The sequence below is a fragment of the Nerophis ophidion genome, linkage group LG29 (genome assembly GCF_033978795.1).
Source record: "Nerophis ophidion isolate RoL-2023_Sa linkage group LG29, RoL_Noph_v1.0, whole genome shotgun sequence".
NCBI classification, from domain to species: domain Eukaryota; kingdom Metazoa; phylum Chordata; class Actinopteri; order Syngnathiformes; family Syngnathidae; genus Nerophis; species Nerophis ophidion.
This window is the reverse complement of record NC_084639.1, coordinates 11,982,891-12,000,026: the sequence shown is the minus strand read 5'-3', so window position 1 is coordinate 12,000,026 and position 17,136 is coordinate 11,982,891. Positions and strand designations below refer to the sequence as shown.

Sequence of the window (17,136 nt, the reverse complement as noted above, 5' to 3'; positions counted from 1 at the left end):
CCTAAAGCCAGGACTGCGAGTGAGCTGAGCTGCAGTTTACTAGAAGGTCAAGGGGCTCATAGTGATGTTTAGAAAGTAGTTGACTTGGAATATAATTTGGGGAGAGTGAGTTGCTCCCCTGCTAAAGACCTATCTGTTCGACATCGACACTTAAGCTTTGACGAAATGCGTTCTGAATACGCATTGCTGACTAGCATTGTATGTAACCAATCAGATGGTTGTGTGGGCGGGACAATGCAGGGTGCTGTGTACAGACACAGAGGCAGAACGGAGCGGAGCAGCTTGTTAAGACTTACACATAAGCGGCTACTTCATATGTTCGTGTTGAACTCGTTCGGTACTCCTCCGCACCGAAACGAAACCCCCGTACCGAAACGGTTCAATACAAATACACGTACCGTTACACCCCTACTAGCTGGTACTTTTGGATGTCCACCAAAAGGGAGCAAACCTTACGGACTTCATCCTTTGTTTACATCGACAACTGCTGTAGACATCGAGAGAAATGATCCACCCAAACAACCCACTTCAGTTGCAGACGGGGTAGTTAATAATGAGGTAAGCTAAAAAATATTTGCTTGCAAAATACGCATGTTTGTTTTAAATATTAACCAATTATTGCTTTGCGAAATATAAATGGGGTTTTCTAAAAATAAAAAGCCATGTGAAAATATATTATGAAATTACAGAAATTCACAGTCGCATTATTGATTCCAGTTAACAATTTATTTGAAATAAATTTGCATATAATACTAGAGGCAGAAGTTGGCAGTGAAATCCAAAAAAAGAAGCTACAATAGCAAAGACCAAAATGAAAATGCAGGCTGCTCAGAAATTCATAAGGAAAGCTCATTTTAGGGCTCTCCGAGCAAGTAAATGTGTGAAGTGAACTGAAGTAATGTGGTAATACTGTAAATAAACTGTAGATAATGACCCTGATCAATGTGACACCTGTGGATGTGAAATGAACACAAGATATAAAAATTAGTGACTAAATACTGTTGGGACTGAACCATATACAGTGATTCATTAGGATAATTGGGGAATGTATGTTCTATAAATGATGATTTCATGGCTTTAAACACTAAAATATTTTCTTCAAATGGTGCTGTTTTTGTTAATTTTAGCATGTTAAATTGGTGGAAAAACCAGGCCTTCGTCCCCCAGACCCCTGGAAATTTTTTTCAGTCTTTTTCATTGTGGTCAAATCACATGCCTGGTAATTGTGTGAATGCCAAGCCACCGCTAATTCAGTCGACGGGATCGATTCACTGGAAACCCCTTGTTGACCTGCCCTTCTGTTTCCCTTTCATCCCAAGCTACCCAGGAGGCAGAGGCATAAAGCCGCATTGAGCGCGACACCCGGCTCGCCTAGCAGTCCCATCTCCTCTCCACCAGAAGCTTCTCAGCAGCAACATTCCTCCCAAGGGACGAGGCACAGCTCACCCGGGCCTAGGGCAAGACCAGGGAACAGTGGCGCCCGTGGTATCAGTGCGGACGATATCTACAAAGCTGTCACCTCTGGAAAGACCGCCATCGTGGTGAGCAAACTGTCAGGAGAGGGGGGTTGAATGTAATGGGGGAATAGAGATAAAGACATGAATGGACGAAGCTACCCAGGGAGGCGCTTTCTAATGAGAGGGATTATCATGTTGTCAGACACTGACGGATGAGAGCCTCCGGACTGGCCTCAGATATGCAAAGAGGAGGGCTTTGTCGATTGTTGACAGCCAACATCCATCCTGCCTCTTGTAGTGATTGGCTACGGCTGTTTGGAGTTACAGTGGGGCAAAAAAGTATTTAGTCAGCCACCGATTGTGCAAGTTCTCCCACTTAAAATGATGACAGAGGTCTGTAATTTTCATCATAGGTACACTTCAACTGTGAGAGATAGAATATCACAAAAAAAATCCAGGAATTGACATTGTAGGAATTTTAAAGAATTTATTTGTAAATGATGGTGGAAAATAAGTATTTGGTCAACCATTCAAAGCCCTCACTGATGGAAGGAGGTTTTGGCTCAAAATCTCACAATACATGGCCCCATTCATTCTTTCCTTAACACGGATCAATGGTCCTGTCCCCTTAGCAGAAAAACAGCCCCAAAGCATGATGTTTCCACCCCCATGCTTCATAGTATGTGTGGTTGGGATGCAACTCAGTATTCTTCTTCCTCCAAACACGGCGAGTTGAGTTTGTACCAAAAAGTTCTATTTTGGTTTCATCTGACCACATGACATTCTCCCAATCCTCTGCTGTATCATCCATGTATCCATTTTGGTATAAACTCAACTCGTCGTGTTTGGAGGAAGAAGAATACTGAGTTGCATCCCAAGAACACCATACCTACTGTGAAGCATGGGGGTGGAAACATCATGTTTTGGGTCTGTTTTTCTGCTAAGGGGACAGGACGATTGATCCGTGTTAAGGAAAGAATGAATGGGGCCATGTATCGTGAGATTTTGAGCCAAAACCTCCTTCCATCAGTGAGAGCTTTGAATGGTTGACCAAATACTTGTTTTCCACCATAATTTACAAATAAATTCTTTAAAATTCCTATAATTGCAATTCCTGGATTTTTTTTTCACATTCTGTCTCTCACAGTTGAAGTGTACCTATGATGAAAATTACAGACTTCTGTCATCATTTTAAGTGGGAAAACTTGCACAATCGGTGGGTGACTAAATACTTTTTTGCCCCCCTGTACGTTCAACGGCTTTCAAAAACCCGCAGCAGTCATCATAACGCCTGTGATATATTATTCACAATCCAGATGACTGATTGGTTGCTGTGGTCCTGTCCGTCCCTAGGTGGTGGTCGACGAGTGGATGGACTCTTACAAGCAGAGTCGTGAGACGGGGCTGCTGGTGCTCATTAACTTCATTGTTCAGTCCTGTGGATGCAAAGGTCAGGGGTTAAGGGGGAGGCCAGGCGATTGACGGGAGGTGGTAGGGCTTTGGGTCCGCTGATTACCTTTCCGATTTCAGCCGAGGCCATGGAGGAGTGTTGATCCCCCGGCATGACCACTTTGAATTCTTACTAGAGATGTCCGATAATGGCTTTTTTGCCGATATCCGATATTCCGATATTGTCCAACTTTTACTTATCGATACAGATATCTACCGATATACACAGTCGTGGAATAATCACATTATTATGCCTAATTTTGTTGTGATGCCCCGCTGGATGCATTAAACAATGTAACAAGGTTTTCCAAAATAAATCAACTCAAGTTATGGAAAAAAATGCCAACATGGCTCTGCCAAATTTATTATTGAAGTCACAAAGTACATTATTTTATTTAAATACCTCAAAACAGCAGCTCAGAATTTGGGACATGCTCTCTCTGAGAGAGCATGAGGAGGTTGAGGTGGGTGGGGTGGGGTGGCGGGAGTAGGTGATAATGGGGGGGTGCATATTGTAGCATCTCAGAAAAATTTGTTCTGCAAGGAGTTCTGGGTATTTGTTCTGTTGTGTTTATGTTGTGTTACGGTGTGGATGTTCTCCCGAAATGTGTTTGTCATTTTAGTTTGGTGTGGGCTCACAGCGTGGCGCATATTTGTAACAGCGTTAAAGTTGTTTATACGGCCACCCTCAGTGTGACCTGTATCAGCTGAATTGGTTGGTGTTGGAATTGTTCAAATTGGTCAAGAAATGTTGAAGTAGTTACAGTTTTTTAATTGAGAAATTGTATTATGGAATTTTGGGAAAACAGGGAATGTTTCCAGTTCCTAAACCAACATGTTTTTTGTCCCGACTAAGAAAAATGTTTTGACGGTGAAAATGGGATTGAAAAGAAGGGGTAGTCAAACGAAAAAGGTTGAAAAAAGGGTTAGAAAAGAAAATGGAATTCCTGGAAATTTGATGATCGTGGAAAAATGGTAGTTTGAATGTCTAGGATGAGTTGAATGTGCTGAAGGTGGAATGCCTTGAATCGGTTAAAGAATGTGGGGATTTTGGAAATTTGAAAAATGGAAAGAAAATAGCAATTATGGGAAATCCTGGAATTTTTTTAGAATTGTTTAAGTAGAGCTCACAATTCCAAAACAGGCTGAATGAATATTGTGAAGTTGGAACAGTTTGAATCAGATAAAAAATGTGGGATCTGTCGAACTTTGAAGAATCTCCATTTTTTTTTTAATGGGAATTTCCCCAAAAATTGGGATATTTCGGGAAAAGCAGGAATTTTTTTGAAAATGGTAAACAAAAAAACTTGATTGAGTTGAAGTGAAGTGATTCATCAAATCGGTCAAGAAACGTTGAAGTAGTAAAATGTTGAATGGAGAGATGGTATTCAGGAATTTTGGAGAAATCGGGAATTATTCCAATTCAAAAAACAACTTAGTTTTTTGTCCTGATTAAGGGGAATGTTTTGAAGGTGGAACGGTTGAAATGCGTTAGAAATGTGGAAGGAGTAGTTGCTAGAAAAAAGGGTGGAAATAGGGCTTCGCAAAACCAGGAATTTTGGAAAATCCTGGATTTTTTTTTAACTTGGAAAAAAGGGTAGTTTGAATTTCCAGGATGGTGCAATGTGTTGAAGGTGGAATTGTATGAATTGGTTGAAAAATGTGGAAATGGTGGAAGTTTGAAAAATGGCCAATTCATTTTGCATAGGGAAAAATTTCCTGGAAAACTTGGGAATCGGGGAATTTGTCAAGAGAAAGCCCGCAATTCCCGAATAGGCTGAAGTTTGAAGTTGGAACGGTTTGAATCGGATGAAAAATGTGGAAGGTAGAACGCGCCAAAATCTGGAGAAGAAGAAGAGGAAGAAGAAAAACCATGGAGCATTCACATAATTATGAATCTTACTACATTACATATGTATATTTACATCATGTATAGAAAACCTTAATTGTGGTGTTTGGATGTTTTTAGGGGCTCTATTGGCAGAATTGAAAAGCTCCTATAGGCCCCTTTGTAAACAGGCTTTTGATCGCATTTATTCAATATTTGGATTGCAAAAACAAAAAAACATACAGCTAGCTGAAGTATCAACATGTCTTCAATATAACAGTTTAACCCTTAATTATGACAAATCAGCTTCAGTTTCTTTGAAGAAACAATCATTAAGTGAAATTCAGGTCAACATTTTTCGAAATAGAATAGAGCAGATGAAGGAATTTAAATATCTGGGTGTTAATGATGGCCGTATTAAAAAATATTACTAAGACTAAAAAAGAAATATAAATTGTTTCAAGCATATTAGACCTTGTTTATCTGTTCAAGCTGCACAAGTTTACATGCATGCAATGATTTTGTCCCATATGTCTTATTGTGCCATGGTCTGGGTAGAGGCCATGAAATGTGTAGTGAAGCCTATGTTGTCATTATACAAACAAACACTGAAGATACTTGACCAAAAACTAAGGAAGCAACACCACTGCCATAGTACCCCCCCCAAATATAACATGATGAGTTTTGATCATTTTAAAAATGTTAGATTTTGAAACACAATTTTTAAGTGTCTTACTGGCTTAGCTCCTGATGTACTGTGTAAAGAAATTAGAGATGTCCGATAATATCGGACTGCCGATATTATCGGCCGATAAATGCTTTAAAATGTAATATCGGAAACTATCGGTATCTGTTTCAAAAAGTAAAATTTATGACTTTTTAAAACACTGCTTGAACAATTTCCTTTGTGGATCATTACAGTTTGTCTAAGTCCAAGTCTTTACGTAGTGGTACCCGGACGCAGGGAGAAGTGCAGAGCGCCATTAAACCTTAAAGGCACTGCCTTTGCGTGCCGGCCCAATCACATAATATGGCCAATAATATGGTCAACAGCCATACAGGTCACACTGAGGGTGGCCGTATGAACAACTTTAACGCTGTTGCAAATATGCGCCACACTGTGAACCCACACCAAACAAGAATGACAACGCATTTCGAGAGAACATCCACACCGTAACACAACATAAACACAACAGAACAAATACCCAGACACCCTTGCAGCACTAACTCTTCCGGGACACTACAATATACACCCCCTATTACCCGGTGCCCCCCCCCACCCCCGCTCACCTAAACCTCCTCATGCTCTCTCAAGGAGAGCATGTCCCAAATTCCAAGCTGCTGTTTTGAGGCATGTTTAAAAAAATAATGCACTTTGTGACTTTGTGACGGACTTCCTGCCATCACCGCGTGAGTTGCAAGGACCTTTGATGCACGACACCTCGTAGCAGGGTTGACACACATTTATTGCTTCAATACATTGCGTTGTGTCCCAGTCGGTCGCGCCACTTTCTAGCGCGACCTCTTTGGCTGCTCTTCTTGGCGCGCCTTTCGGTGGCCGGGTTCTGCGTCGTCCGCGTGGCCTCATCTTGTCTCGGGTCGTTCTCGTCGCTGGTGTCGTTGCCGTGTGCTGCCGTTCCTCCTCCGTCTCCCGCCCCCGTCGTTCCTCCCTCGCCCTTCTTATGCTCTAGCAGCAGATGGAGAGATTGTGAGCAGGTGTGTGTTGTACGCACCTGACTCAGATTGCCCCTGCCGTGCCGCTCCGCGTGCGTCAAGCCTCTCCTCTCTGCCGCATGCCCCGCCTCCTGGCCTCCATTTTGGTCAGGACCGTCTCTCTCAGCCCGCTGTCGGCCCGTCGGCTGCGTCTCTCCACAGACTTCAATTATAAATATGGCAGTGCCATGTTGGCATTTTTTTCCATAACTTTAGTTGATTTATTTTGGAAAACCTTGTTACATTGTTTAATGCATCCAGCGGGGCATCACAACAAAATTAGGCATAACAATGTCTTAATTCCACGACTGTATATATTGGTATCGGTTGATATAGGAATCGGTAATTAAGAGTTGTCAATATCGGAACATCGGCAAAAAAGCCATTATCAGACCTCTCTAAAAGAAATACAAAAATACAGTAGTGAAAGTGTGCTGACTCCAGCTGTAGTCAGTGGGAGCTGTGGCCTGAAAAGGTGCCGGACGACTCTGGTTCAGTCTGCGTTTTCAGTGAAGGCCTCGCATTGGTGGAACTCTTGGCCACCGGAGTTGAAATCACAGTCAGATATTAAACTTTACTCCACGTAACTGAAAAAGTGGCATGAGTAATATCAGAAGTGTGAGCAATCGAACCAGACGTGGTATAGACAAATGGGGCCAATTATTTAGAATGTATTTTTATTTTGTGCTAATTGTCTTAATCCTTTTGTACATGTTTTTCACTCTTCGTAACTTTTCTCTAAAAACTTAACCAGGGACGAAGGTTGCATAATTAGCCTGTGGCTTGAAGTCTTATGTAATTTGACATCGGTTACCTATGGGGAGCAATGTTTAATCGTACTGTCCCTCTTAAATCAATGAATACATTGTGAACTGTAGGCAAAAGTGCAGTTTCCCTTTAATGTGCCACATTCTTTGTGCATCCATATTTGCTTGGACAGGCGAGGTTAGCAGAGACATGCTAGACTCTATGCCAAATGCGGATATCATTGCCAAACTAACCAAACAGTTTGATATGGTAAGAAAAAAAAATAAAACAAGAAATATTTCACAAAATTTTACAAAAAAATGGCATGTAATACATATGGCTCTTCTTCCAGGATTCAGCAACCTACCCTCTGTCCACTCCGGGGCCCATGCAGAAAAAAATCAAAGCAGGCCTGTGCGAATTCACCCGGATCTTGGTACGCTCCTGTGGAAGTAGAGTCATTTACGACGAGTACCTCTTCCCCTCTGTGCTATCTCTACTCACTGGGCTGACCGACTCCCAAGTCAGAGCCTTCAGACACACCAGCACCCTGCTGGGTAAGCACTGCATATTCACTCACTGGCCACGACCAGGCCTGGAGCTTCCTCATTTTAGGGGCAAGGCCACTTGACCTTTGGTGTCATCAACCTTTTGAGGGCACAAAGGCCAAATGTCGGGGCAGGAAAGCAATGATTTTAAGTCCACGGTTATAATTAATGTAGCTTAAAGGCCTACTGAAATGAGATTTTCTTATTTAAACGGGGATAGAAGGTCCATTCTGTGTCATACTTGATCATTTCGCGATATCGCCATATTTTTGCTGAAAGGATTTAGTAGAGAACATCGATAATAAAGTTTGTAACTTTAGGTCGCTAATAAAAAAGCCTTGCCTTTACAGGAAGTAGCAGACGATGTGCGCGTGACGTCACTGGTTGTAGGGCTCCTCACATCCTCACATTGTTTACAATCATAGCCAGCAGCAGCAAGTGCTATTCGGACCGAGAAAGCGACAATTTCCCCATTAATTTGAGCGAGGATGAAAGATTCGTGGATGAGGACATTTAGAGTGAAGGCCTAGAAAGAAAACAAAAAGGCGAGGGCAGTGAGAGCGATTCAGATGTTTTTAGACACATTTACTAGGATAATTCTGGGAAATCCCTCATCTGCCTATTGTGTTGCTAGTGTTTTAGTGCGTTAAATAGTACTTTAAAGTCGGAGGGGTGTGTTAACGCCAGAGTTTCTGAGAGAAGTCACGGCAGCTGCAGGAGGACGCTGGCTCCGCTGATCTCCGGTAAGAGGCGACTTATTTCCACAATTTTCTCACCGAAAACTGCCGGTTGACATGTAGTCGGGATCCATGTTCGCTTGACCGCGCTGATCCATAGTAAAGCTTCACCTCCGGGAATTTTAAACAAGGAAACACCGTGTGTTTGTGTGGCTAAAGGCTAAAAGCTTCCCACCTTCATCTTTCTACTTTGGCTTCTCCATTATTAATTGAACAAATTGCAAAAGATTCAGCAACAAAGAGGTCCAAAATAATGTGTAATTGAGTGATGAAAAGAGACGACTTTTAGCCGTAAGTTGTGCTGGGCTAATATGTCCCCTCCAACCAATAACGTCACAAACACGCGTCATCATCGCGTCATCATTCCGCGACGTTTTCTACAGGAAACTCCGCGGGAAATTTAAAATTGTAATTTAGTAAACTAAACCGGCCGTATTGGCATGTGTTGCAATGTTAATATTTCATCATTGATATATAAACTATCAGACTCCGTGGTCCGTAGTAGTGGGTTTCAGTAGGCCTTTAAAGGTTAAGGAAGATTACTTTTTTAAATATGCATGCATTTCATTTAGGGTTGTACGGTATACTGATATTAGTATAGTACTGTGATACTAATTAATCATATTCGGTACTATACCGCCTCTGAAAAGTACATGTCTACCTGCCCCCCGTACTCCCGTCGTCGTCACGTCATGTCATTGCTTGTTTTATGAGGTGACGAGCATGTTCGGCAGCGCACAATCACGGAGTACTTGCAAGCAGACACAGCGTGTAGACAGAAAAGGGAGAACGGACACATTAGGCTTAAAAACTAACATTAAAAGTGAAGTTATAACACTGATACGCCCTCAGGAAAAGGTGCTTTAAGACATGGATAGCTAACTAGCGGCTAAAATCCAGCCCGAGTTGGCAGTGTTTTAGCTACTTCTAAATCACTAATCCTCGTCTCCATGGCGACCAATAAAATGAGTTTCTTGCAAGTATCATCCCTGCAGGACGAGGAATAGCTAAACATGCTTCACTACACACCGTAGCTCACCGGCATCAAAATGTAAACAAACGCCATTGGTGGATCTATACCTAACATCCACTGTAATGATACCAAATAAAGGAGCGTATCTAGTCGATGCTACTATGAGTATGTAGATATTTTTTAGCATCACAACATCTTGGTCCGTTTTAAAAAAAAATTATATTATGTTTATAAACTCAGGAAATATGTCCCTGGACAGATGAGAACTTTGAATATGACCAATGTATGATCCTGTAACGATTTGGTATCGGATTGATACCCAAATTTGTGGTATCATCCAAAACTAATGTAAAGCATCAAAACAACAGAAGAACTGTTTATTACATTTTAACTGAAGCGTGGATAGAACATGTTAAAAGAGAAAAGTAAGACGATATTAACAAGTAAATTAATTTTCTACCACTTGTCCTTAATAATGTTGACAAAATAATAGAATGATAAATGACACAATATGTTACTGCATATGTCAACAGACTACATTAGTAGCCTTTGTTTGTTTACTTACTAATAAAAGACAAGTTGTCTTGTATGTTCACTATTTTATTTAAGAACAAACTTGCAATAAGAAACATATGTTTAATGTACCGTAAGATTTTTTTGTTAAAATAAAGCCAATAATGCAATTTTCTTTATTTAGAAAAGTATCAAGTACCGAAAAATACTGAAATAATTTTGGTACCGGTACAAAAACATTAGTATTGGGACAACACTGCTTTTACCTGAATACGTAAATGAAGCCTTTTTCATGCAGTTATTAATTATTTAGTAAACAACCTCGATATAATAAGTTATCTTAATAAATAACATCTAATTTTTCCTGCTGGAGGAAAAACAGTAAATGAACACTACAATCCAAGTAACACAACAGCTTCCTTTGGGACTTCTTTCTATGCTTTCTTACGCCAACAGCATTTAACCAAAATTCCTTACCTCAGCTAAGCTCATCCGACTTTTTCCTTTCGTGCACTTGGCTTTGAGGAGACGAAGACGTTCGCACATCTGGATTACAGGCGTTTTTGATCTAACTCCTGTTTGCGCTTTGTGATGCTACGTGGAACTTCATACGAGGCACGGTTACAACCACCGGTCAAAGAAGCCATAATGACACGAAAATCGTGCAGAGGAAAAGAGATGCCTCCGTCAGGGCATCACGGCCAATATGGCCATGATGCATATCATTTTTAAGGGGCACACGGCCAAACCTAGGGGCAACGAGAGCCGTGTCCACCTTGAAATTCCTACCCTGGTCACACCCATGCATTGATTAAAAAAGTTGAAAAACTTATTCGGGTGTTACCATTCAGTGGTCAATTGTACAGAATATGTACTGTAATGTGCAATCTACTAATAAAAGTCTCAGTCAATCAAACCCATGGGTACTCTTGCACAATTTAATTAGACCTCTCCAAAGATAACTACAATAGTCTATTTTTACAACTTTTACATTGGATCGTACAAGCGTCTATATAAGGTGGTGTCAAACATACAGGTTTTGCCCGGCCCGTGAAATGAGTTTGCGGAGAATAAAAATGAGCTGAAATTTTTAATTAAAGAAACTGCTGTTCTAAATGTCGCAATAACGATTCTTTGGATCCATGCCCTGAGAGCACGCATTACTTCCGAGGGGGCAAAAATAGAGGCAACACTTCTTGTTCGTCTTAATTGTTAAAGAGGTTGGTAATGTAACCTTTGACATTTCTACCCAAATCAATGCTTTTAATCATCCGTACATTACCTATTGTTTTCATATTCTGAGCGCACATAGATATGCTGAAATAATATGGATCCCCTTCTGACTTCATGTGTGATTCATGAAATGAGTCCAAAATTCACAAGTTGTGTTGTTGACAATGCTTCATATGTACGGAATGAACCACATGATGTGAGTACCGTATTTTTCGGAGTATAAGTAAGGAAGAAGGAAAAAAATTAATAAAGAAGGAAAAAAATATATATAAGTCGCACTGCAGTATAAGTCGCATTTTTGGGGGTAATTTATTTGAATAAACCCAACACCAAGAATAGACATTTGAAAGGCAATTTAAAATAAAGAGTAGTGAACAACAGGCTAAATAAGTGTACGTTATATGAGGCATAAATAACCAACTAAAGACGTGCCTGGTATGTTAACATAACATATTATGGTAAGAGTCATTCAAATAACTATAACATATAAAACGTGCTATAAGTTTACCAAACAATCTGTCAGTCCTAATCGCTAAATCCCATGAAATTTTATACGTCTAGTCTCTTACGTGAATGAACTAAATAATATTATTTGATATTTTACGGTAATGTGTTAATAATTTCACACATAAGTCGCTCCTGAGTATAAGTCGCACCCCTGGCCAAACTATGAAAAAAAACGTCAACTTATAGTCCGAAAAATACGGTACATCGGTTGAGGAAAATGGGTAAATTAAATAATATCCTGTAATTATATTTTGCTATTATTATTTATTTCTGACAGATTAAAAAATAACACCGAAACTCAGTTTCACCTATTTGACTGTGAACATGATCACATCATTGATTCAGATAGGTAGGTAGAATAGAATAGAATGGACTTTATTGTCATTATATTTGCATATAACAAGATTAAGGACTACAACTTAAATTGCGGTAGTGGGAACAAATATGGGATAAAAATGAATTACACAAGAGGTAATAAAGATAAAACTAAGAATTGAAATAAACAGACTACTATCCAATACAAATGATAAGCAATCTTGTACAATATACAAAACACTACTGCATTTTTTGGACTATAAGGCGTAATTTTTTTCATAGTTTGGCCGGCGACTTATTCTCAGGAGCGACTTGTGTGAAATTATTAACACATTACGGTAAAATATCAAATAATATTATTTAGCTCATTCACGTAAGAGACTAGACGTATAAGATTTCATGGGATTTAGCGATTAGGACTGACAGATTGTTTGGTAAAGGTATAGCATGTTCTATATGTTATAGTTATTTGAATGACTCTTACCATAATATGTTATGTTAACATACCAGGCACCTTCTCATTTGGTTATTTATGCCTCATATAACGTACACTTATTCAGCCTGTTTTTCACTATTCTGTATTTATTTATAATTGCCTTTCAAATGTCTATTCTTGGTGTTGGGTTTTATCAAATAAATTTCCCCAAATAATGCGACTTATACTCCAGTGCGACTTATATATATTTTTTTTCTTCTTTATTTTGCATTTTCGGCAGGTGCGACTTACACTCCGGAGCGACTTATACTCTGAAAAATACGGTATACAAAAATACAAAATATTGTACAATATACAGAACAAGACAAAAGTACCGGAGTAATAAATAACAATCAGGTAGGTAGGAAGGTAGGTCTTTACTGTCAATATACAAGTACAACAAAATGTTGTTTTCAGCACAAACCTGTTCAAGATTAGACAAACAAAAGTTTGTAAAAGATGAGAAAAAAAACTAAACGCTGGGGTAGGATGAGTAAAAAAATACAATCTAGACTGGGCTCCTAAGGGGGCTCAGTCTGGAGTGGGGAAAAAAACCTACATAGCAAAGCACATATACATATTACAACACACATCTCGAGACTTGCAAGCGCTACCCAACCATCCATCACCCCTAAGGGATTTGCATCAATAGCGTTGGATGTGGGGGTGGGCTATGTGTGCATGGCGTGTATTTTTTGTGGATGCATGTGTGTGTAAACCTGCCGCGTGTCTCTTCTCCGCGGCTTTGGTGTTGTGCAGCCTCTAGTCCAGGGGTCTGCAACCCGCGGCTCTTTCATTCCTCTGCCGTGGCTCCCTTTGGCTTTGAAACCGAATGTCAACAAATAATGGTTAAATGATCTATTTTATTTCATTTAATTTAGTTAGTTCATTTGAATTTAACGGTTCTTATTTTGGAAAGTCCTGGGATCTTATCATAGGAAAATAAAACACATTTGAATAGATTGTCGATGGAAATGTGTGTCACAGCCCTTATGCGACATCTCTTGCTGCCATGCAATTTAATTGTTTTTAGCGGTCAACCCCTAGAAATGGACGGATCAAAAAAGAGAAACATTTTATTTACTTACATTTTTATTAATTTGCTGTTTTTATTCATGAATAGGTAGTTGTTTTCAATTTTTTGTCAAATGAATATGCCGTAGTCATATGCCTTCAGAATATTGGAATGACTTGATTTTTTTTATTTCTATTATTAATTAATAAGGGAAGGACCGTGTATTTTGTTTCTAATGTTCAAAATAATTTGATAATTTGCTTCGTTATACCCAGAAAAAAATCAAATAAGTGTATGATTTCATAAGTCCTTTAGCACACGTGTAAGGAAACTAAAAGTGGGTGTTATCGTCATTTTAGGAATCTAACAGAGTTCGTGGCTCTTGGTGGGTTTTATTTGGGGGGAAATGAGCTCCAATGGCTCTTTGTCTGCTGAAGGTTGCCGACCCCTGCTCTTGTCAGTCCAAAGTCAACAACAACAGGTGTGTGTCCATGAGAGACAAGAAGGGAGTTTGTTGTGTCTTCGCTGCACTGTCCTTCGGGAGAGTCTCGAAGCGAGGGAGACAATCCTAGTTGGAATGTTTTGAATGCGAATGAAAATAAAATGTGCTTTTCACTCAAAATGTTCTAAACAAGGACAAAGGAAGATTAAACGCTTGGTTTATTTTAAACGAAGAAAATAATCTGAAGTTGTCTTTATTTTTAAGTTATCACGACATGATTTCAAGAATAGATTTTCCTCCATGTAGCCCCTGAGCTAAAATGAGTTTGACACTCCGGGTCTATATGGCCAAATGCTTTTTGAGTAGCTCTCCGCTACGCTAACAACTGACTTGAGAGCAAAACTTGATATGAAAAAAAATTAAAAGAAAACAACTGGTTTCACTCGTGCGTCTCCGTGGGGCAGAACGACCTGCTCTATTCAGCCCACATCTGTTTTTGCGGTTCAAAGGACTCCTTTTGTTATTCACAATGCACTTCCGGCAGTGTGGCATCTCTTTTTTTGTAACATCTGCTACCCTTCCTTGCAATTGTTTCTTTTACTTGAGTCAAAAACCACAGAGACAGCCCATCAAGCCTTTAGGCTGGTATAAAACGCAAGATATTCAAACTCCTCTCAGTGGATCCTGCAAACAATAACAACTGTATATTATGAGAAAGTATTATTAGCACACACAGACTGCATATTGCTATCTCAGTTTATTGCATTTTGGATCCAGAGGGGCTTTGTTCATATGGATGAAACTTTGTATATATGTATACCTTATACACAGACATAAAGTTCTATTTTAAACTTCAGTCGGAATGTACGCCTCACACCTTACTATTATGCAGTAACACCAAGTCTTTTATCGCGAATAAAAGTAGCTACAACAAAAGTTAGTTCAGGATAGATGACTTATCGTAACAATCAGCTTTTAAGTAAATATGCGTCTTTGCTCCCGGTTAGCCATCAAGATCATGTCTGGGATGACGGAAATAGTGGTGACGGTGTCCTTGCAGCTGCACCCAGTCCAGCGGCACTACGACAAAGAGAAAAGCAAGCAGACGCACGAGCAAGATGCTAGGCGACTGGAAGATCTCCAGGCCGGCATCAAGGAGGTGACTATACGTTTCAACATTTGCATTTTAAAAAGTGAGGTACACCAAGGATTTACGCAAGACGCCAGGCAAAAAGGGTCAAATTCAAAACAAAAAACCAGTGAAGTTGGCACGTTGTGTAAATCGTAAAGTAAAAACAGAAAACAATGATTTGCAAATCCTTTTCAACTTTTATTCAATTGAATAGACTGCAAAGACGTTCAAACTGGAACACCTTGTTATTTTTTGCAAATATTTACTAACAAAGATGGGGCGAGGGTCACACTTTGTGAACAAATGTGTTAACAAATTGTTTAAGGACAACTTTTCTGAATCAGTCACAGCAAGGAATTTAGGGATTTCACTATTTACGGGCCGTAATATCAGAATCTGGAGAAATTACTGCACGTAAGCGATGATATTATGGACCTTCGATCCCTCAGGCCAGTGGTTCTCAACCTTTTTTCAGTGATGTACCCCCTGTGAACATTTTTTTTAATTCAAGTACCCCCTAATCAGAGCAAAGCATTTTTGGTTGAAAAAAAGACATAAAGAAGTAAAATACAGCACTATGTCATCAGTTTCTGATTTATTAAATTGTATAACAGTGCAAAATAATGCTCATTTTTAGTGGTCTTTCTTGAACTATTTCGAAAAAAAAAAAAGTTTAAATAACTAAAAACTTGTTGAAAAATAAACAAGTGATTCAATTATAAATACAGATTTCTACACATAGAAGTAATCATCAACTTAAAGTGTCCTCTTTGAGGATCGTAATAGAGATTCATCAGGATTCATGAACTTAATTCTAAACATTTTTTCACAAAAAAAGAAATCTTCAACATCAATATTTATAGAACATGTCCAGAAAAAATCTAGCTGTCAACACTGAACATAAGCATTGTTGCATTTCTTTTCACAGTTTATGAACTAACATTCATATTTTGTTGAAGTATTATTCAATAAATATATTTATAAAGGATTTTCAAATTGTTGCTATTTTTAAAATATTTTTTAAAAATCTCACGCACCCGTTGGCATACCTTCAAGTACCCCCAGGGGTACGCGTACCCCCATTTGAGAACCACTGCCTCAGGCGGTACTGCATCAAAAAGCGACATCAGTGTGTAAAGGAAATCACCACATGGACTCAGGAACACTTCAGAAAACCACTGTCAGTAACTACAGTTGGTCGCTACATCTGTAAATGAAAGTTAAAACTCTACTATGCAAAGCGAAAGCCATTTATCAACCACACCCAAAAATGCCGCCAGCTTTGCTGAGCCCGAGCTCATTTAAGATGGACTAATTGAAAGTGGTAAAGTGTTTTGTGGTCTGACGAGTCCACATTTCAAATTGTTTTTGGAAACTGTGGATGTCATGTTAAATGGAACAAAGAGGAAAATAACCATCCGGGTTGTTATAGGCGCATAGTTCAAAAGCTAGCATCTGTGATGGTATGGGGGTGTATTAGTGCCCAAGGCATGGGTAACTTACACATCTGTGAAGGCTAAAAGGTACATACAGGTTTTGGAGCAACATATGTTGCCATCCAAGCAACATTATCATGGACGCCCCTACTTATTTCAGCAAGACAATGCTGAGTCACGTGTTACAACAGCGTGGCTTCATACTAAAATAGTGCGGGTACTAGACTGGCCTGCCTTTAGTCCAGACCTGTCTCCCATTGAAAATGTGTGGTGCAATATGAAGCCTAAAATACCACAACGGAGACCCCGGACTGTTGAACAACTTAAGCTGTACATCAAGCAAGAATGGGAAAGAATTCCACTTGAAAAGCTTAAAAAATTGGTTTCCTTAGTTCCCAAACGTTTACTGAGTGTTGTTAAAAGGAAAGGCAATGTAACACAGTGGTAAAAATGCCCCTGTGCCAACTTTTTTGCAATGTGTTGCTGCCATTAAATTCTAAGTGAATGATTATTAGCAAAAAAAAATAAGTTTCTCCGTTCAAACAATAAATATCTTGTCTTTGCAGTCTATTCAATTGAATATAAGTTGAAAAGGATTCGCAAGTCATTGCATTCT

The 17,136-nt window shown here is 39.4% G+C and overlaps 1 protein-coding gene across 2 annotated transcripts in view; it reads left to right on the top strand.

The window, feature by feature from the left end:
- Positions 1–17,136, top strand: part of LOC133546028 (cohesin subunit SA-1) — a 60,757-nt gene that overhangs the window by 6,261 nt on the left and 37,360 nt on the right. For both annotated transcript variants that reach the window (XM_061891836.1, XM_061891835.1), the window contains exons 4-8: positions 1,320–1,541; positions 2,811–2,907; positions 7,388–7,464; positions 7,547–7,751; positions 14,960–15,111. In XM_061891836.1, the coding sequence (XP_061747820.1) occupies positions 1,320–1,541; positions 2,811–2,907; positions 7,388–7,464; positions 7,547–7,751; positions 14,960–15,111 (753 nt within the window). The remainder of the gene's footprint in view (positions 1–1,319; positions 1,542–2,810; positions 2,908–7,387; positions 7,465–7,546; positions 7,752–14,959; positions 15,112–17,136) is intronic.